The sequence below is a fragment of the Zingiber officinale genome, chromosome 10A, assembly GCF_018446385.1.
Source record: "Zingiber officinale cultivar Zhangliang chromosome 10A, Zo_v1.1, whole genome shotgun sequence".
In the NCBI taxonomy this organism is placed as follows: domain Eukaryota; kingdom Viridiplantae; phylum Streptophyta; class Magnoliopsida; order Zingiberales; family Zingiberaceae; genus Zingiber; species Zingiber officinale.
In genome coordinates, this window is record NC_056004.1 from 35646276 (window position 1) to 35668782 (window position 22507).

General features: G+C 35.4%; 1 protein-coding gene across 1 annotated transcript; it reads right to left on the bottom strand.

Moving 5' to 3' along the window:
* Window positions 1–4786: 4786 nt before the first annotated feature.
* LOC122027552 (ricin B-like lectin R40G3) lies at window positions 4787–7398 on the bottom strand. Its single transcript, XM_042586539.1, has 4 exons — window positions 6829–7398; window positions 6335–6457; window positions 5403–5631; window positions 4787–5086 (listed from the first exon to the last, which is right to left on the bottom strand). Coding segments are annotated over exons 1-4 (909 nt in total). The 5' UTR covers window positions 7384–7398; the 3' UTR covers window positions 4787–5084.
* Between the last annotated feature and the right edge of the window lie 15109 nt (window positions 7399–22507).

Genomic DNA, 22507 nt, shown 5'->3' on the forward strand with positions numbered 1-22507 from the left:
CTTGCTCCGAACTTGAGCAAGAGGAACTCTCCTCCTCTTCTTCCTTGGATGTTGAGTAGCCCTCAATTCCCAATTCGCTCCCTCCATGATGTGAGCTACTTGGCTCACTAGGCTCCTCTTCATGGCTTGAAGTGGAACTCTCCTCATGGTACTTGGCCAAGTTATCCCACAACTCCTTGGCATTGTTGTATTCACCTATCTTACGCAAAATATTAGTAGGTAATGAAAATTCAATTGTTTTAGTTACCTCATTGTTGATCGTTGATTGATGGACTTGTTCCTTTGTCCACTTGTTCTTCTCTAGAGGCTCTCCTTCTTTATCCATTGGAGGAGTAAACCCTTCTTGTACACAAAACCAATTCCACATATTAGTCCTAAGAAAATACATCATCCTTACCTTCCAATATGCGAAGTTGTCGTTGTAGAAGGGTGGAATGGTGATGTCTTCTCCGAATTGATCCATCTCTAGCGCTTGTGCTCCCACGGGTGTGAATCCGATGAAGAGCGACCTTGCTCTGATACCACTTGTTAGGATCCTTTGTTCGCGGCTAGAGAGGGGGGTGTGAATAGCCGACCCCAAATTTCTCGTTTCTTTCTACAATAAGGGTTAGCGCAGCGGAAAATAAAACAAAGAAACGAAAGCGGAAAGATCAAACCTCAAACTCGTCGATGTAACGAGGTTCGGAGATGAAACTCCTACTCCTCGGCGTGTCCGTAAGGTGGACGAAGCCTATCAATCCGTCGGTGGATGAGTCCCCGGAAAACCGGCTAAATCAAACTCCTTCTGGGTGGAGAAACCTCGCCACAATGTCTTGCAACAGCAAGATAAACAGAAGTACAAGAATACAGCAAGAAAACTAAGTACAATACAAGAATGTAATAACCCTAGCTTGCCTTCTTGTCGACTGGATGAAGCAACAGCTCCAAGCGCCTACAACAGCAGGTGACCCAGCCGAAAGCTCACGCGAAGCTTTGGACGAGCTCAACAAAGCTCAAGCACAGCAGCACTTAGCAATCGGAAGGAGGAAGAAGAAGATCTTTTCGCACAGAAGATGCCTCGATCCTTTATACCTGCGAAGAAGAAACAGCGAAGAAACTAACCGTTGTGTCGCAACGGCTAGAACCCTGATCGGTCTACAGACCGATCAGCCTAGGCGCATGAGGCTTCTGTTTGTCACCTGATCGGTCCCCAGACCGATCAGGTGTCGCGATCGAAGCCCTGATCGGTCTGTGGACCGATCAGGAACCTCCCTGATCGGTCCATGGACCGATCGGGCTCCTCACGCCATCGATCTATTCGATCGGTGCGGACCGATCGGGGATCGGTCAGCAGACCGATCCACGGTTTTCTTCTCGCGAGGTTCCTGATCGGTCTCCGGACCGATCGATTGCAATCGATGAGCCATCGATCTGATTCCGATCGGTCACCAGACCGATCAGGGCAAACGCAGTATCACTGGATCGGTCACCAGACCGATCCAACTCCTCGGTTTAGAGTGCCCTCTCTAACCTAGTTCGGAGAACGAGCTACCGAGCCCTCTCCGACTCCATATGCCAAGCTTCACTCACTTGGACTTCTCAACACCGGATGTCCGATCACCCTTGATCCATCTGGATTTTCCCTTGCCCGCTTCACTCACCGGGACTTCCCGGCTTCACTCACCGAGATTTCACACTAACATCCCAGTTAGGACTTTCTCATTCACCTAGCTTCACTCACTAGGATTTTCACCGCCTGCTTCACTCACCAGGACTGCTTCACTCACCAGGGTTTCCTTCTGCCTGCTTCACTCACCAGGACTTTCCTTGCTGCTTCACTCACCAGGACTTCCCAACCGCCTAACATCCAGTTAGGACTTTCCCGCTTCACTCACGGGACTTTCCAACCGCCTAACATCCGTTAGGACTTTCCACTGGCTTCACTCACGGGACTTCTCGTGCCAAGTCTTCATACTTGGACTTTTTCCGTGCCAAGTCTCCATACTTGGACTTTTCCCGTGCCAAGCTCCCTGCTTGGACTTTTCCAGTGCCAAGTCTCCATACTTGGACTTTTCCCGTGCCAAGCTCCCTGCTTGGACTTTTCCAGTGCCAAGTCTCCATACTTGGACTTTTCGCGTGCCAAGCTCCCTGCTTGGACTTTTCCGTTGCCAAGTCTCCATACTTGGACTTTTTCCCGAATCAGGTCAACCAGGTCAACCTTGACCTACGGTTGCACCAATAATCTCCCAAACATCTATTCTTGTCCCATATCAAGAATAGAACTCTCTCACGAGTGTCAAACATCAACATGCAACACAACTAGGTCAACCTTGACCTAAGGTTGCACCGACAATCTTCCCAAGTCAAACATCAAAATACAACTCGAGTCAAGTCAACTCGAGTCGGGTCAACCAGGTCAACCTTGACCTAAGGTTGCACCAACAAGGAGGTTCTGACATATGTCAATGGTTGAAAGGGGTAATTTAAAGAGAGGGGGGTCTTTTGACATGTGCCAAGGGTAGGGTTGTAAACAAGCTGAGCCGAGCTGAGTTTTGGGGTGTTCAAGCTTGTTTGATAAGGTAACCAAGCCGAGACGAACTGAGCTTAAAATGAACCAAGCTTTTGAAATGACTGTTCAAGCTTGACTTAGTTTATTTTTTATAAGCTTGAGCTTGTTTGAAGCTTGGCTTGAGCTTGGTTTGTTTAGATGTTATCAAGCTCTCAATTCAAACTTGGCTTAAACTTAGTTCAAGCTTGGCTTGAGCTTGGTTCGAGCTTGGTTCGTTTAGATGTTATCAAGCTCTCAATTCAAGTTTGTTTGATTGTTTAAAACTTTTAGTTGTTTGATTAATTATTGAGTTTGATAATTTAAATTTATTTATTTATTTAGCATATTGAAAAGAGTTTTATTAATGAATATGGTTCGTGAACATTGTCATGAATGTTGTTCACGAATGTTAATGAGCTGAACACATATGTGTTCAAGCTTGTTTGTTTAGCTTAACAAGCTGTTCAAACTTGTTTGTTTAATTAATTTTATGTATATTAAACGAACATAAACAAACTCTTACCAAGTCGAACACCAAGCTTGTTCACGAACACTTAATTCATTTACAACCCTAGCCAAGGGTTAGAGGGTGAGTAATTTAAAGAAAGTGAGAGGTTCTGATATGTGTCAGAGATTGGATGAGAGTAATTTAAAGATAGGGGGTATTTTGACATGTGTTGAGAGTTGGAGAGAGGGTAATTTAAAGGAAGTAAAAAGTTCTGATATGCATCATGTATCAAGGGTTGGAAAGGGGGAGGTAATTCAAAGAAAAGGAAGATTTTGACATGTGTCAAGGGTTGGATGAGTAATTTAAAGGGAAAAAAGGTTAGAGATAATTTAAAGAGAGAGAAAAGTTCTGATATATGTCAGGAGTTGTCAAGGGCTTGAGGAGAGATAATTTAGAAGGAATGTGAGATTTTGACATGGGTTTAAAATTAAATAAAACAAAAAAAAAGATAAAACTTATGAAAAAAAACTAATAAAAAAAATTAAATAAAACTGAAACAAAGAGAGACATTAAAAATATATAAAGTGTTGGATTAGAATGATAATTAAAAAAAAAAGGAAGAGATTATGATATAGGTTAAAAATTATATAAAATAAAAAAATAAAAAAAATTGATAAAAAATAGAATTGATTAAAAAAAAATAAAACTAAATAAAAATAAAATAAAATAAAATAAAAATACAAAGGAGTTCAAATAATTTGTTATTTTAAAGGAGAAAGTGGCGTATAAAGGGGAAGCAAAATCTGTAGGGGGAGCAATTTGCTAAAATAAAGATTCTCAAAGGATTTTACTCGTTCAATAATTGATTCTTATGGATGAGAAGACGTGCCACCAACATGAGTGGACTCCCTCCGCGTGGATTTAAGAAATAATCAATCTAGTCTACATCAATAAGCGAGATTAATCTACCCATAATCTCACAGCTTAGTCAAAATCCAGGGAAGGAGAGCGAATAAGATGCAAACAAGTGGTACGCTCACATATAAATTAATGAAATAAACTATGCGCATTGGAATAAACCAGAATCTGCCAATGATATCTCAAATCATAATTGTCATGTCATATGGTTCAACACATCAATAATATTATCCCCACACATTGACACAGTTAATTCCTAATAAGTTATTACTTTACTAAATCTTGAAATCAATTCTCAGAATACTCGAACCTCATTGGATATTGTACTCGTTATTACTTTACCCCTTGTGAGTACGAGGCCTGACTTTCAAAGCACTACGACGTCACTTGTTTTTTCACTCCAACACATCAATAACATCAGTATTTTTATATATAATGACAGTAAACGCCTCAATAAAATCACAGAAAAATGTTATTGTCAGATGTCCACGTAGCATTTGACTCAACACATCAGTATGACAAAATGCAGCACACTAGTCCCGAAACATTGTGCCTGAATACTTAATGGCCAAGACCCGTCTACTGTAAGTAAGTATTCCCAAACATTGGCATCTGTGCAAATATCCACCATTGCTTTCTCTATACTAATAAAGTACTCAGGGAGCAAGATCAAATGCAACAAACTTTTAGATGCCCAAAGATTTGGTTACTTTATATTGACCAAGTCAGAGCACAAGTGTCTACCAACAATATACTGAGAATAAAAATCTGCAACTTGTTTGCAACAACTCGGTTTGAGAAAACCAGCAAGGCAGCGTCATGAATGCAAAAAAATCGAAAACAATATGTCTACATCAATAATGACACGCTCTCTGTCCAAGTGATATTAAGAATCATATCAACAATATTCTTGATTTCATAAAATTTATTTAATTTCATCATAGTCTTTGTAATCCAATTAATAATGACATAACTGACAACACCATCTGATCACAAGAAGGCTGGCAGGGTTTGATGACGTTGGGATAGCATGAAAATGTAAAGGAAAGAACACAAGGTCTGACTAGAAATATCTGCTCATGCTAAGAGACTGAGATTACACACATGAAAGCTAAGTTATATTCTGAATAGCATGATAAAATCAAGAATCACCAGACATGAATACAGCGCCACAGAAGATCTCCGAATATTTCCTGTGAACAAAAAAACAAATGTAAGATAATCAACAGGAGATAATGATAAAGAAGGAATGAGATGTGCATTAGACTATAAAGAATTATACAAGAAAGACATTCTATAAAGAATTATACAAATTTGCACTAACATCAAGTTCATTCATGATGTTCAACAAGAAAGACATTCTAAGCAGTGCCGAAGGAAGGGAGCTTTCAAAAGTGAAAAGTAGGAAAGTGATAATTAAATGGGAACACAGGACTAAGATAATTGTTTCTTAAAATGCCTCTTATTTGCAATTTACTGAAAGGGCCAGAAGTTTTTCAAGGGGCTTACAGTGAGGAACAATCTTCCACCTTTGGTTATCTCCCTTCAGCCACTCCCATAGAACAACAATGGTTCCATCTTTTACCCCTCCGTGGTTTTTGTCGCCATGAAAGGCATCAAAATTCAAGCGAATATTGTTTACCATCCTTATGCATCGGAAGCCATCACCCAAGTCCTTGCTCTCAGCCCACAGAACTGACTCATCTAGATAGTTGGGATTATATGAAATCAACCTAACCTGCACGAGACATTTGGGAAAAAAAACAGTAAATAAGGATCAAATAATAATGGAACAGTGTGGTACTATAGAAGAGTTTATTTTGAATATCATATATAAGTAATATATAAAAAGAAGGTTATCTTGATTATGACAATAATATCAGTCAAGTACTGATGAAAAGAAATAAAATTTGAGTTGATCCTTATGTAAATCTTAAGCACTTATAAATACCATTTGAATTTTTGTGAGACTAGCACAGCTTAATAACACCTGAACCTAAGTAATTATTTGGCTAAAATGATCAGCACCGTGATATGATATACCTGATCCTAAAAAAGTTGTTCGTAGGTCAAAAGCATCAGCAATGTTATTAGTGACATGCTATACCAGCTCCTAACTAGTTCTAAGATTAAACATATTATAACTGCAATCAGAGACATCAACATGTCATGAATTTTCACACATTTTAAACATATCAAATATGCAAAAAAAAAAAAAAAAAGTTGAGGTTACAGATCGTGGCTGTTAAAGCATTAATGTTTGAGCGAGCCGATTGTAGGTCATTACAGTGTCTAGGATGCCCATTATTACTGGTCAAAATGTACAAAGATGAATAGATGATTAATAAAGAAAAAAAAGTATAAACTGTTAATGAGATATATAGTACAGAGTAAGTTTGTATGACAAACAAGATTCAGAATTATGTGGATAAATAACTCACAGGATGGGTTGCTCCAATAGAGTGTTTGATAGCTTCGCCAGTAACCTTGTTAATCAGAGAAAAGCTTGGGAAGCCTTCTTCATCCTTCACCTTGGTACTGTACCTTAAGTCTCTGATCCAGTGCTGACATCCAAAAATATATAGGTGAGCAAAAGAAATCCAAAATTAATATCCTTTACCTAGAACAATACATGAATTCAAAGATGAAAGCTTTCACAATAACCAGAAAATTTCGAAAATCCGCCACAACAAAAGTTTTAACTTTCCCCCAATAAATCTCTTAGTTGAAATCAGAGGCAACATCGGAGGGGAAATACGAATGAGGAAAAAAAACACAAAGGATACGAACAATAAGATCAAGATTTACTTTTTAGAGGGGAAAAAAAAAAATCCAATTGTACACATGAGATGATTCCTCTTCTACTCAAAAGTAAATAAGAAAACTAAAAAAGGATGGGAGAAAATTAAGATCATATCGACGAGCCATAACTTGCCTGGTAAGGGTCCGCGGGATTGTTGCGGGCGAGGATAACCTTCCCATCTCTGATGGAGAGAGAAAAGTTCGGCTCCGCCTTGGTGTAAATCCTCACCGTCGGTTGCCCATGAGGCGCAGCCCCTTCCTCCCAACTGTGGTGGCTCACGTGTTGAATACCGGGAAAGTGCGGGAAACCATGGTGATGATGGTGATGGTGCCCCACTTCTCCTGGGTGCCCAGGAGCCGGAACGGGAGGGTATATGGGAGGCGGAGGACCGTGGTGAGACGGGTCACCGCTGTAACTCCTCTCGCCGTATGATCCAGGAGGAGGAGGGTAGATGGGAGGGGTCGGACCGTATCCATGTCCGCCCTCGTGAGACACGTGCTGCACGGCCGGTGGATAAGGGGGACCGCCGAAGTAGGGCTGATCGGGAGCTGGTGGATAGTATCCAGGCGGAGGAAAGCGGCGCTCCTCCTCCTCCTCCTCATCTCGCCGATGGTGGTGGTGACCGAGATGGCCGAAGGGGTTCATGATATCTGGATGAGGATAGACAGAGGGCTTCTCTACGGTCATATCGACGTTATATAGCGTTAGGCATCCGAGCGCCACTCCGCTATGAAGGAAGCAGCTTCATCATGTTTTGTTTGCCGTTGGATCAGAATGAACTAGAGATCCTACCCTTCAAATGAGTTTTTATCCGAAATGAGATGACATACATAACGGACGATACGATATTAATTGGACCTCACGCTACGACATTCTAGAAACGGGCGTCATCAATCATTTCCATTCAAACGGTCATTATCAGTAGGGGAACCACTTTTGCCTTAGCTGTTAAGAAGCATTGGACTATCGACAAAATTTATGATTTTTTTTTTTAAGGAGGCTACATGAAATTGGGCCGGGCCGGATTTGGATTTTTAGCCCGCAGATTCAATGCAGCCAATTTTGATTACTTTTATATTAGATTTAATTTATATTATTCAAAGTATGCTATTTAAAAAATAAATTGTTAATCCTAGTATTTGGGTCTTCAGTACAATCAAGTAAATTTGGAAAGCGCGTAGGAGTCCAATGCCACTATTATAATATAGAATAATTTTAATAAAAAAGTTAACTAAAATTATTGAGAGTAATTTAATCGAAGCTTCTTTAGTATAGGATCAGCTTTAGCCAAACCTGAAAAAAAAAAATAACCCTCTAAGCCTAAAAATAGGGGGAAAAATTTATTGAAAGTGCAATATTTATTAGAAATTTTAACGGCTTCGTAGAACTCAAAATCTGCAAACTTAAGCAAGCGTTGAGAGTGCAATAATATATTTAACACTAATTTGAAGTTATTTTAATTGAATGTTAATTAGATGAATTATTTATTTAAGTATTAGTTCAATAAATACAATTTATTTAAATTGTTAATTGCTAAATAAGTCAAAAATGCTAATTATTTAAGATAATTTAATTTAATTAATGTTTAAAATACTAATTATTTTATGGGTAAATTATCCTAAACTCCCTGCTTGAGACTTAACTTCCTTCTTAATCTTGTGTCAAAAAAAATTTATTCTCACTACTTGCATATAATTTTTTTTTTTTTGCTTCAACTCTCTTTTAACTCCATAATACACATAGATTTACCTAATTTTTCTCATTTTTTTAAATTCAAAATAAGATATAATTCTTTTTAAATTTAGCACATTTAAATTAGAATCTATTATGTTTTCTATCAAATTGAGTATGATATTTTATCACCAAACCAATCGATTAGAAGTTCATATCAATCGATTAACTTAAGTTGAATCGATTGATCCAATTGATTCGACCTAATCTAATTGATTGATATGACTCTAATTGATTGATAAGTAAAAAAAAATCGTACTCAATTGAATAGAAAATATACTCAATTCTAACTAAATAATGATGAATTCAGAAGAAATTACATCTATTTTGGACTTGTTATACCTATAAAAATAATTAATGAGGACTTTTGTTCCTTCTGAACGATTGCCGATCGATTTCTAATCGATCGGAGCTACCAAATTGATAGAAAATATACTACATTCTAATATCTTACTATTTTATTAAAAATCTCCCCCCTTTACTAACTAACTTTGGTGAAGCCTAAAATGAATTTACGTTACTGTCCTTTTTTCTATTCACACTAAAAATAATTTCAAGTTTTATTAGTAATTTTCTTTGGTTGTTTTATATAAAAAAAATATAGTTCTCTTTAGTCCCACATCTTAGAATTGACAACACTATGATAAAAAAAGTTTCTATAAATATTTTAGGCCGACGATGTTAAAAAATATACTTTTCTTAGTTTTTTTATTAAGATAAGTATAATATTAAATTAAAATAATTTTTTGCATAGGGAAGCCCATTACAATAGTTTATTGCTGGGATTCTCTAACGTGACATTAGAAAATCCAAACAATTCAGATTTTCAAAGACCCAAATAATTTATATATTATTATATTACACACGTAATATAATAATAATAATGCGTGTGTACGATCACACTAGTATTAATCTTAAATTTAGAAGGAATTATCTCTCATTTTATTTTTTTTAATAAAAAATAAAAATAATTAGATAAATTGGTATATATTAAGAAATTGGAAGAGAGTTGAAACAAACAAAAAAATTTAGGAGCGAGAACAAAATTTTCTGACACAAAAATTTAAGGAGAAAATTGAGTCTACTATTAAGGATATTAAGGATTTTAGGAAAATTTACTTATTTTATTGGATAAAAATTAAAAGGAGTTCGTTATTATATTTTGTGAAAAGGATGTTTTTTTAAAATATATATATATCAATATTTTTTCATTCTCAAAATATATTTGTCAGAAACAAAGCCACGTGCCACGTGAAGATTGCCCAAGCTATCCTCCAATCCTCTTGCGGGACAGCCCTCACGTATGGTCCAAAATAAACAAGTCCTACTTAGAAAAGGATGGACAAGAGGAGCTCACGGTCCAATGAGATGGCGGTAGAGTGGCGAGAAGGACACAACTTATTATTATCTATATAATTATATTAGATATTAAATTTTTTAACAAAATAAATAAAAAAAACTAATTGAATATACACTAAGCGAAAGTAGTGAATTAAATTGGATATGGATCTTGTTGGGATATTATTAGTACAATTATCCTTAGATTAAGATAATTAATTTAACTAAGTTCAAATAGATTTAAGTTTGAGTTTTGATATTTAGATAATGTGTTTTCAAATAATATGTGAGTAAAAGTCAAATAAGTCAAGAATAAGATATTTGACGATATATTAGAGAAAAATCAAGTAGGTCATGGATGACCAGATATTTGACTGTGAATTCTTAACTCAAGGGTTAGACAAGGAGTACGTCCTAACGAGAGATTAGGCAAAATAAAGTCCTAACTCGAGGGTTAGATAAGAGGAAAGTTCGACTTAAGGAGGATCGTGCATTGGCAAGGAAAAAGTCCTAACTACGATTAAACAAAGGAAAATTCAAGTGGGTTAAAGAGGACCATATGTTGACAAAGGAATGTCTTAACTGCGGTCATACAAAGGTATGTCTTAACTGCGGTCAGACAAAGGAATGCCTTAACTGCAGTCAGACAAAGGAAAGTCCAAGTGGATCAAGGAATACCGCACGTTGGTAAAGGAAAGTCCTAACTGCGGTCAGACAAAGGGAGTCCAAGTGGGTCAAGGAGGATCGTACATTAGTAAAAGAAAATCCTAACTAGGTTACGCAAGAGGAAAATTCAAGTGGGGTCAAGAAGGACCATACTTAGTGATTGAAAGTCCTAACTGCGGTCAGACAAAGGAAGTCCAAGTGGGTCAAGGAGGATCGTACATTGGTAAAAGGAAATCCTAACTGGGTTACGCAAGAGGAAAATTCAAGTGGGGTCAAGAAGGACCATACTTAGTGATTGGAAGTCCAACAAAAAGTTGGCACGAGATGTAAAGTTCAAGTAGGTCAAAGGTTGACCGGATACTTGGTAAATAAGTCCTAACATATCACGATTGACCGAATATTGGGCAAGGGAACCCTAGACTTGATTATGCAAGTTAGGGTTGGGCAATCGATTGACCTTGAGATAATTGATTAAAGCAATCAATTAATCTCTTCCTAATCGATCAACTGATCGATCGAGAGCTGTTTGTCGCGAGAGAGGAGAAGACCTGAATCGATTGGGGGAAATTGATTAAACCTTCACTAATCGATTGGTCAATCAATTAGGAGCCTAAATCGCGAGTATAGAGAGGTACTGAATTGATTGGCCAATCAATTGGGTTGATCAATTGGCACTACAAAAATACTATCATTTAGGGACAAATTTTGCAACAAATTTTAGAAAAAAATTCGTTGGAAATTGAATTTGGGATGAAAATTGCAACAAAAAAAATTCGTTGCAAATATGCCGTCGCAAAAATTTGCGACGAAAAATTATAATTTCGTTGGAAATTTTGCAACGAAATCAATATTCGTTGCAAAATTCGTTGGAAATTTTGCAACGAAATCAAAATTCGTTCCAAAATTTGTTGGAAATTTGCAACGAAAATAAATATTTGTTGGAAATGTCAAAAGAAAAAATCTCCAACGAACCCCAAATTTGTCGCAAATTAGCAACGAAAAAACGTATTCGTTACAAATAGATTTGCGACGAATAACTATTTGTTGGAAAAGTTAAAAAATATAATATTTCCAACGAAAATGTGAATTCGTTGGAAATTTCCAACGAAAATACATTTACATTGGAAATTTCCAACGAAAATACATATTCGTTGGAAATTTCCAACGAAACCACATTTTCGTTGGAAATTTCCAACGAATCCACTTTTTCGTTGGAAATTTCCAACGAATATCAATTCCGTTGGAAATTTTCAACAAAATATGGATTCGTTGGAAATTTCCAATGAAATTCGTATTCGTTGAAAATTTCCAACGAAAAATTGTGTTCGTCGGAAATATCCAACAAAATTCATATTCGTTGGAAATTTCCAACAAAAAATTGTGTTTGTTGGAAATTTCCAACGAATCCATATTTCGTTGGAAATTTCCAACGAAAATACATTTTTCGTTACAGCTTTCCAATTAATACGATATTTCCAACGAATCCAATTTTGTTGCAAAATTCGTCCCAAAATTAAAAAAATATATATCTAGACCCATCTTTTTCCAATATTTTTTCCTATTACAATTTTTTTAAAACAAATTCAACATATATATAATACACCACTAAAACACAATAACAAAAATATAAAACAAAAATCAACCAACATATTAATGTACACCAAAATAAATACAAATATCATTAATATAAATCCAAACACATACATCATTAAAACATGTTCCATACACAACCTAAACTAAGAGCATAAAACTCACAATACAACATAAAAAAATTACAAGAAAACTAACAATACAACACACATCATCATCCAACAATACAAACTACAATAATATACAACTACAACTAATACCCTAAACCAAACACTATAATAAAGTTACAAGAAATATGTCATAGTATCAAAATTCCAATGTCATACATAAACATGAAAAAGGTAGAGTAGAAAATAATCTTATGGAGATCCTTCTCAATCCAAATCCTTCTTCTACCTACATCAAAAGATAAACAAACAAAAAGAAAATCTTATAAACCAACACAAAAATAAATAAGTAAAGACTTACATATTTCTACGTCAATACCATCATCATCTTCACCTATCAACCCTATTTGGAACAAAAAAAAACAATAATAATCAAAATACAAAAATTAAGAATTTATAAAATTGATAAAATAAAAGAATTACAATAATATCAGAATTAAAATATTGTGTGTAAATAAATATACCTAAATAAAACCGAACGTCTTTCCCAGCCACGTCAAATCCAAACCTGCACAAACAATAATATCAGAATTACAATAAAATAAAAAGATCTACAAATAAAAACATGCAATCATTATTAAAATATCATGTGTAAATAAATATACCTAACAAAGGTAAATAAAATCGAACGTCTCTCCCAACCACGTCAAATCCAAACCTGCACAAACAATAATATCAAAACTACAATAAAATAAACAGGTCTACAAATTATCAAATATAATCTTGGCCCCAGCCGCAAGGAACTGACCCCCGGACAGCTGTGCCGCGGTAAGGCACAGACACCCCAAGGCCTACCAAGGTCGAGAACAACTAGCTGACATCAAACAATGACCTGCCGATTTACAAATAGAGGTTATCCAATGCTGGCAGCGGCCAGCAGCAAGGCGAGGCCACCAGCAGCCATCCTATGCCGACAGTGGCCAGGTTAGGCAGATAGTGGCCAACCAAGGCGCGAGTGGCCAACCTCGGCACTGGCTAGAGTGGCCAGGCGGCGGCCCTAGGGCCAGGCACCGCCGCGAGCGCGAGAAACCATGGCCAGACGCGAGCGTGCGGCCAGGCGCGGCCACTCGCAGCCAGGCGGTGCCAATCGCAGCCAGGCGCGACTGCTCCCGGCCAGGCGAGCCGGCTCGCGGCCAGGCGAGCCGGCTCCCGGCTCGCGGACAGGAGAGCCGGCTCTCGGCCAGGCGCTGCAGCTCGCGGACAGGCGCGGCCGCTCGCGGCCAGGAGCGAGCGTTCGTGGCCAGGCGCGGCCGCGAGCGTCCAGGCGACGCTGCGAGATCGGAGCAAAAACAAGGAAATGAGATCGACGGAGCAAAAACAAGGCTTACAGAACGAGAGAGATGGGTGGAAAAATTTGGTCGTGCAGCCGCCGCATGGAAGGAGAAAAATTAGGGCAAGGGTAAAGAACGGACCGGGCGGAGTTAATATAAGGGTTTTTCCAACGAATTTCCAACAACATAATTATTAGTTGGATATTTCCAACAGCCCTAAAATTTGTTGGAAATTTCCAATGAATTTACAGATTCGTTGGAAATTTCCAACGAATTTAATACGTTGGAAAATTAATAATTTCATAAAATCATGGTCAACCAACATAAAGACTTTGGAATTGGATGAAATCAGTTCCTATATACTCCTTTATTTATACTGATTTTATATATATTCTCAAATATTTATTTTTCTTCATATATTTTTTTCTTTATTTTTTCAATTCATGCTCAAATTCAAATTCATCCAATTGACCAAGATGTTAAAAATTTATCTAATGTCAAAAAAAATATTTGAGCTCATCTATAGAATCAGGAGACCGATAGGAGCACATAGAAAATTGTTTTATCTGATTCCAAGGTCTCTAGGTCGGTCAATCAAGTTTTTAAGTCATTGCATACTTTGCAACGAATCTGCCAATTCGTTGGAAATTTCCAACGAATTCCAGATTCGTTGCAAACTCTACATTTCCCTAAAATCACGATTGACCGACCTAGAGATCTCGGAATTTGATGAAAACAGTTACTATGTGCTCCTCTATTTATCCTAATTTTATATATGCTCTCAAATATATTTTTCCCCTCATATATTTTTTTCTTTATTTTTTCAATTCCCATTGTGTTAGAAAATTAAATTCAGGTTTAAAAATTCACATATCAAAATAAATTAGCTCAAAAATTATTTTTAATTCATGGATATAATCGCGAGAACCATACGAACGCAAACAAACTGATTTCGCCTCGTTCTGAGCACTCGAACATTATTTTATAAATCTAACAAGTTCAACTACACTTAAATTTGATTTAAAACTCTAATACTTACATGCTCAAATTCAAATTCAAATTCATCCAATTGATCTAAATGTTAAAAATTCCTCTTATGTCAAAAAAAAATATTTGAGCTCATCTATAGAATCAGGAGACCAAGAGGAGCACATAGGAACTAGTTTCATCCAATTCGGAGGTCTCTAGGTCGGTCAAACGGGATTTTAAGACATTGCATACTTTGCAACGAATCTGAAATTCGTTGGAAATTTCCAACGAATTTCAGATTCGTTGCAAACTCTACATTTCCCTAAAATCACGGTTGACCGACCTAGAGACCTCGGAATTGGATGAAACCAGTTCCTATGTGCTCCTTTATTTATCCTAATTTTATATATGCTCTCAAATATTTTTTTTCCCTCATATTTTTTTCTTTATTTTTTCAATTTCCATTGTGTTAGGAAAATTAAATTCAGGTTTAAAAATTCACATATCAAAATAAATTAGCTCAAAAATTATTTTTAATTCATGGATATAATCGCGAGAACCTTACGAACGCAAACAAATTGGTTTCGCCTCGTTCTGAGCACTCGAACATTATTTTGTAAATCTAACAAGTTCAACTACACTTAAATTTGATTTAAAACTTTAACACTTTCATGCTCAAATTCAAATTCATCCAATTGACCTAGATGTTAAAAATTCATCTTATGTCAAAAAAAATATTTGAGCTCATCTAGAGAATCAAGAGACCAAGAGGAGCACATAGGAACTGGTTTCATCCAATTCGGAGGTCTCTAGGTTGGTCAAATGGGTTTTTAAGATATTGCATACTTTGCAACGAATCTAGAATTCGTTGGAAATTTCCAACGAACTGGCAGATTCGTCGGAAATGCTTCCAACGAATTCCAGATTCGTTGCAAACTCTATATTACCCTAAAATCACGGTTGACCGACCTAGAAACCTCGGAATTAGATGAAACCAGTTCCTATGTGCTCCTTTATTTATCCTGATTTTATATATGTTCTCAAATATTTTTTTTCCCTCATATTTTTTTCTTTATTTTTTCAATTCCCATTGTGTTAGGAAAATTAAATTCAGGTTTAAAAATTCACATATCAAAATAAATAAGCTCAAAAATTGTTTTTAATTCATGGATATAATCGCGAGAACCTTACGAACGCAAACAAACTAGTTTCGGCTCGTTCTGAGCACTCGAACATTATTTTGTAAATCTAACAAGTTCAACTACACTTAAATTTGATTTAAAACTCTAACACTTTCATGCTCAAATTCAAATTCATCCAATTGACCTAGATGTTAAAAATTCATCTTATGTCAAAAAAAATATTTGAGCTCATCTATAGAATCAGGATACCAAGAGGAGCACATAGGAACTGGTTTCATCCAATTCGGAGGTCTCTAGGTCGATCAAACGGGTTTTTAAGACATTGTATACTTTGCAACGAATCTGGAATTCATTGGAAATTTCCAACGAACTGGCAGATTCGTTGGAAATTTCCAACGAATTCCAGATTCGTTGCAAACTCTACATTTCCCTAAAATCACGGTTGACTAACCTAGAGACCTCGGAATTGGATGAAACCAGTTCCTATGTGCTCCTTTATTTATCCTGATTTTATATATGTTCTCAAATAATTTTTTTCCCTCATATATTTTTTTATTTATTTTTTCAATTCCCATTGTGTTAGGAAAATTAAATTCAGGTTTAAAAATTCACATATCAAAATAAATTAGCTCAAAAATTATTTTTAATTCATGGATATAATAGCAAGAACCTTACGAACGCAAACAAACTGGTTTCGTCTCATTCTGAGCACTCGAACATTATTTTGTAAATCTAACAAGTTCAACTACACTTAAATTTGATTCAAAACTCTAACACTTTCATGCTCAAATTCAAATTCATCCAAGTGACCTATATGTTAAAAATTCATCTTATGTCAAAAAAAATATTTAAGCTCATCTAGAGAATCAGGAGACCAAGAGGAGCACATAGGAACTGGTTTCATCCAATTCGGAGGTCTCTAGGTCGGTCAAATGGGTTTTTAAGACATTGCATACTTTGCAACGAATCAGGAATTCGTTGGAAATTTCCAACGAACTGGAAGATTCGTTGGAAATGTTTCCAACGAATCTGCCAATTCGTTGGAAATTTCCAACGAATTACAGATTCGTTGCAAACCCTATATTACCCTAAAATCACGGTTGACCGACCCAGAGACCTCGGAATTGGATGAAACCAGTTCCTATGTGCTCCTTTATTTATCCTGATTTTATATATGTTCTCAAATATTTTTTTTTCCCTCATATATTTTTTTATTTATTTTTTCAATTCCCATTGTGTTAGGAAAATTAAATTCAGGTTTAAAAATTCACATATCAAAATAAATTAGCTCAAAAATTATTTTTAATTCATGGATATAATCGCGAGAACCTTACGAACGCAAACAAACTGGTTTCGCCTCGTTCTGAGCAATCAAACATTATTTTGTAAATCTAACAAGTTCAACTACACTTAAATTTGTTTTAAAACTCTAACACTTTCATGCTCAAATTCAAATTCATCCAATTGACCTAGATGTTAAAAATTCATCTTAAGTCAAAAAAAAATATTTGAGCTCATCTAGAGAATCAGGAGACCAAGAGGAGCACATAGGAACTGGTTTCATCCAATTCGGAGGTCTCTAGGTCGGTCAAATGGGTTTTTAAGACATTGCATACTTTGCAACGAATCTGGAATTCGTTGGAAATTTCCAACGAACTGGCAGATTCGTTGGAAATATTTCCAACGAATCTGCCAATTCGTTGGAAATTTCCAACGAATTCCAGATTTGTTGCAAACTCTACATTTCCCTAAAATCACGGTTGACCAACCTAGAGACCTCGGAATTGGATGAAACCAGTTCCTATGTGCTCCTTTATTTATCCTGATTTCATATATATTCTCAAATATTTTTTTTCCCAAATATATTTTTTTCTTTATTTTTTCAATTCCTATTGTGTTAGGAAAATTAAATTTAGGTTTAAAAATTCACATATCAAAATAAATTAGTTCAAAAATTATTTTTAATTTATGGATATAATCGCGAGAACCTTAAGAACGCAAACAAACTAGTTTCGGCTCGTTCTGAGCACTAGAACATTATTTTGTAAATCTAACAAGTTCAACTACACTTAAATTTGATTTAAAACTCTAACACTTTCATGCTCAAATTCAAATTCAACCAATTGACCTAGATGTTAAAAATTCATCTTATGTCAAAAAAAATATTTGAGCTCATCTATAGAATCAGGAGACCAAGAGGAGCACATAGGAACAGGTTTCATCCAATTCGGAGGTCTCTAGGTCGATCAAACGGGTTTTTAAGACATTGTATACTTTGCAACGAATCTGGAATTCGTTGGAAATTTCCAATGAACTGGCAGATTCGTTGGAAATATTTCCAACGAATCTGCCAATTCGTTGGAAATTTCCAACGAATTCCAGATTCATTGCAAACTCAACATTTCCCTAAAATCACGATTGACCGACCTAGAGACCTCGAAATTGGATGAAACCAGTTCCTATGTGCTCCTTTATTTATCCTTATTTTATATATGTTCTCAAATATTTTTTTTCCCTCATATATTTTTTTCTTTATTTTTTCAATTCCCATTGTGTTAGGAAAATTAAATTCAGGTTTAAAAATTCACACATCAAAATAAATTAGCTCAAAAATTATTTTTAATTCATGGATATAATCGCGAGAACCTTACGAACGCAAACAAACTGGTTTCGCCTCGTTCTGAGCAATCGAACATTATTTTGTAAATCTAACAAGTTCAACTACACTTAAATTTGTTTTAAAACTCTAACACTTTCATGCTCAAATTCAAATTCATCCAATTGACCTAGATGTTAAAAATTCATCTTATGTCAAAAAGAATATTTGAGCTTATCTAGAGAATCAGGAGACCAAGAGGAGCACATAGGAACTAGTTTCATCCAATTCGGAGGTCTCTAGGTCGGTCAAATGGGTTTTTAAGACATTGCATACTTTGCAACGAATCTGGAATTCGTTGGAAATTTCCAACGAACTGGCAGATTCGTTGGAAATGTTTCCAACGAATCTGCCAATTCGTTGGAAATTTCCAATGAATTCCAGATTCGTTGCAAACTCTATATTACCCTAAAATCACGGTTGAACGACCTAGAGACCTCGGAATTGGATGAAACCAGTTCCTATGTGCTCCTTTATTTATCCTGATTTTATATATGTTCTCAAATATTTTTTTTCCCTCATATATTTTTTTCTTTATTTTTTCTATTCCTATTGTGTTAGGAAAATTAAATTTAGGTTTAAAAATTCACATATCAAAATAAATTAGCTCAAAAATTATTTTTAATTCATGGATAAAATCGCGAGAACCTTAGGAACGCAAACAAACTAGTTTCGCCTCGTTCTGAGCACTCGAACATTATTTTGTAAATCTAACAAGTTCAACTACACTTAAATTTGATTTAAAACTCTAACACTTTCATGCTCAAATTCAAATTCATCCAATTGACCTAGATGTTAAAAATTCATCTTATGTCAAAAAAATTATTTGAGCTCATCTAGAGAATCAGGAGACCAAGAGGAGCACATAGGAACTAGTTTCATCCAATTCTGAGGTCTCTAGGTCGGTCAAATGGGTTTTTAAGACATTGCATACTTTGCAACGAATCTGGAATTCGTTGGAAATTTCCAACGAATTCCAGATTCGTTGCAAACTCAACATTTACCTAAAATCACGGTTGACCGACATAGAGACCTCGGAATTGGATGAAACCAGTTCCTATGTGCTCTTTTATTTATCCTGATTTTATATATGTTTTCAAATATTTTTTTTCCCTCATATATTTTTTTCTTTATTTTTTCAATTCCCATTGTGTTAGGAAAATTAAATTCAGGTTTAAAAATTCACATATCAAAATAAATTAGCTCAAAAATTATTTTTAATTCATGGATATAATCGCGAGAACCTTACGAACGCAAATAAACTGGTTTCGCCTCGTTCTGAGCACTCGAACATTATTTTGTAAATCTAACAAGTTCAACTACACTTAAATTTGATTTAAAACTCTAACACTTTCATGCTCAAATTCAAATTCATCCAATTGACCTAGATGTTAAAAATTCTTCTTATGTCAAAAGAAATATTTGAGCTCATCTATAGAATCAGGAGACCAAGAGGAGCACATAGGAACTGGTTTCATCCAATTCGGAGGTCTATAGGTCGATCAAACGGGTTTTTAAAACATTGCATACTTTGCAACGAATCTGGAATTCGTTGGAAATTTCCAACGAACTGGAAAATTCGTTGGAAATGTTTCCAACGAATCTGCCAATTCGTTGGAAATTTCCAACGAATTCCAGATTCGTTGCAAACTCTACATTTTCCTAAAATCACGGTTGACCAACCTAGAGACCTCGTAATTGGATGAAACCAGTTCCTATGTGCTCCTTTATTTATCCTGATTTTATATATATTCTCAAATATTTTTTTTCCCTCATATATTTTTTCTTTATTTTTTCAATTCCCATTGTGTTAGGAAAATTAAATTCAGGTTTAAAAATTCACATATCAAAATAAATTAGCTCAAAAATTATTTTTAATTCATGGATATAATCGCGAGAACCTTACGAATGCAAACAAACTGGTTTTGCCTCGTTCTGAGCACTTGAACATTATTTTGTAAATCTAACAAGTTCAACTATACTTAAATTTGATTTAAAACTCTATCACTTTCATGCTCAAATTCAAATTCATCCAATTGACCTAGATGTTAAAAATTCATCTTATGTCAAAAAAATTATTTGAGCTCATCTAGAGAATCAGGAGACCAAGAGGAGCACATAGGAACTGGTTTCATCCAATTCGGAGGTCTCTAGGTCGGTCAAATGACTTTTTAAGACATTACATACTTTGCAACGAATCTGGAATTCGTTGCAAATTTCAAACGAACTGGCAGATTCGTTGGAAATGTTTCCAACGAATCTGCCAATTCGTTGGAAATTTCCAACGAATTCCAGATTCGTTGCAAACTCTATATTACCCTAAAATCACGGTTGACCGACCTAGAGACCTCGGAATTGGATGAAACCAGTTCCTATGTGCTCCTTTATTTATCCTGATTTTATATATGTTTTCAAATATTTTTTTTCCCTCATATATTTTTTTCTTTATTTTTTCAATTCCCATTGTGTTAGGAAAATTAAATTCAGGTTTAAAAATTCACATATCAAAATAAATTAGCTCAAAAATTATTTTTAATTCATGGATATAATCGTGAGAACCTTACGAACGCAAACAAACTGGTTTCGCCTCGTTCTGAGCATTCGAACATTATTTTGTAAATCTAACAAGTTCAACTACACTTAAATTTGATTTAAAATTCTAACACTTTCATGCTCAAATTCAAATTCATCCAATTGACCTAGATGTTAAAAATTCATCTTATGTCAAAAAAATTATTTGAGCTCATCTAGAGAATCAGGAGACCAAGAGAAGCACATAGGAACTGGTTTCATCCAATTCGGAGGCCTCTAGGTTGGTCAAATGGGTTTTTAAGACATTGCATACTTTGCAACGAATCTAGAATTCGTTGGAAATTTCCAACGAACTAGCAGATTCGTCGGAAATGCTTCCAACGAATTCCAGATTCGTTGCAAACTCTATATTACCCTAAAATCACGGTTGACCGACCTAGAAACCTCGGAATTAGATGAAACCAGTTCCTATGTGCTCCTTTATTTATCCTGATTTTATATATGTTCTCAAATATTTTTTTTCCCTCATATTTTTTTCTTTATTTTTTCAATTCCCATTGTTTAGGAAAAGTAAATTCAGGTTTAAAAATTCACATATCAAAATAAATTAGCTCAAAAATTATTTTTAATTCATGGATATAATCGCGAGAACCTTACGAACGCAAACAAACTGGTTTCGCCTCGTTCTGAGCACTCGAACATTATTTTGTAAATCTAACAAGTTCAACTACACTTAAATTTGATTTAAAACTTTAACACTTTCATGCTCAAATTTAAATTCATCCAATTGACCTAGATGTTAAAAATTCATCTTATGTCAAAAAAAATATTTGAGCTCATCTAGAGAATCAGGAGACCAAGAGGAGCACATAGGAATTGGTTTCATCCAATTCGGAGGTCTCTAGGTCGGTCAAATGGGTTTTTAAGACATTGCATACTTTGCAACGAATCTGGAATTCATTGGAAATTTCCAACGAACTGGCAGATTCGTTGGAAATGTTTCCAACGAAATTTCAACAAATAATATTTTCGTTGCAATTTTTGGGACGAAAATACTATTCGTTGCAAAATTTGCAACGAAGAAATTATTCGTTGCAAAATTTGCAACGAAGAAATTATTCGTTACAAAATTTGCAACAAATTTTTTTTTTGTCGCTAACTTGCAACAATATTAGCGATAAAATATCTTTTGTTGCTAATTTGCAACGAATTTATTTTGTTGCTAAATTTGTTGCTAATTTGGAACAATTTATTATTTTGTTGCAAATTTTGTTGGAAAGTTTGGAACAAAATTTAAATTCGTTGCAAACATTCGTCCCTAATAGACTGTTTTTTTGTAGTGTGGGGAATTATTTTATCGCAAGGAGTTTAATCAATTAGGTAATTAATTGAGAGGAATTCACGAGCAAACAGTGGATTTTTGAATCAATTAGGTGATCATTTGAGGTCATCTTAATCCATTAGGTAATCAATTGGGAGAAAAAGAAAAGAGCCACTGCGAGGTTTGGATGACCTGATTTGCTCGGATCTGACATGATAATCAATTGGGAGGTAAGACCAATCAATTAGGAGCCCTAATCCACGTGATATAAAGGCTTTCATGAAGATTTAAATGCATCTCTTCTTCTCCTCTCTTCATCATCGGTGCTTGGGTTGTGGAAGAGAAGTGTTGCTGTACTTTCCAAGATTTAAAAGGCATTTACAAACAATAAGAGATCAAGCAAGAAAGGTTTTGATTTGTATTGTGTA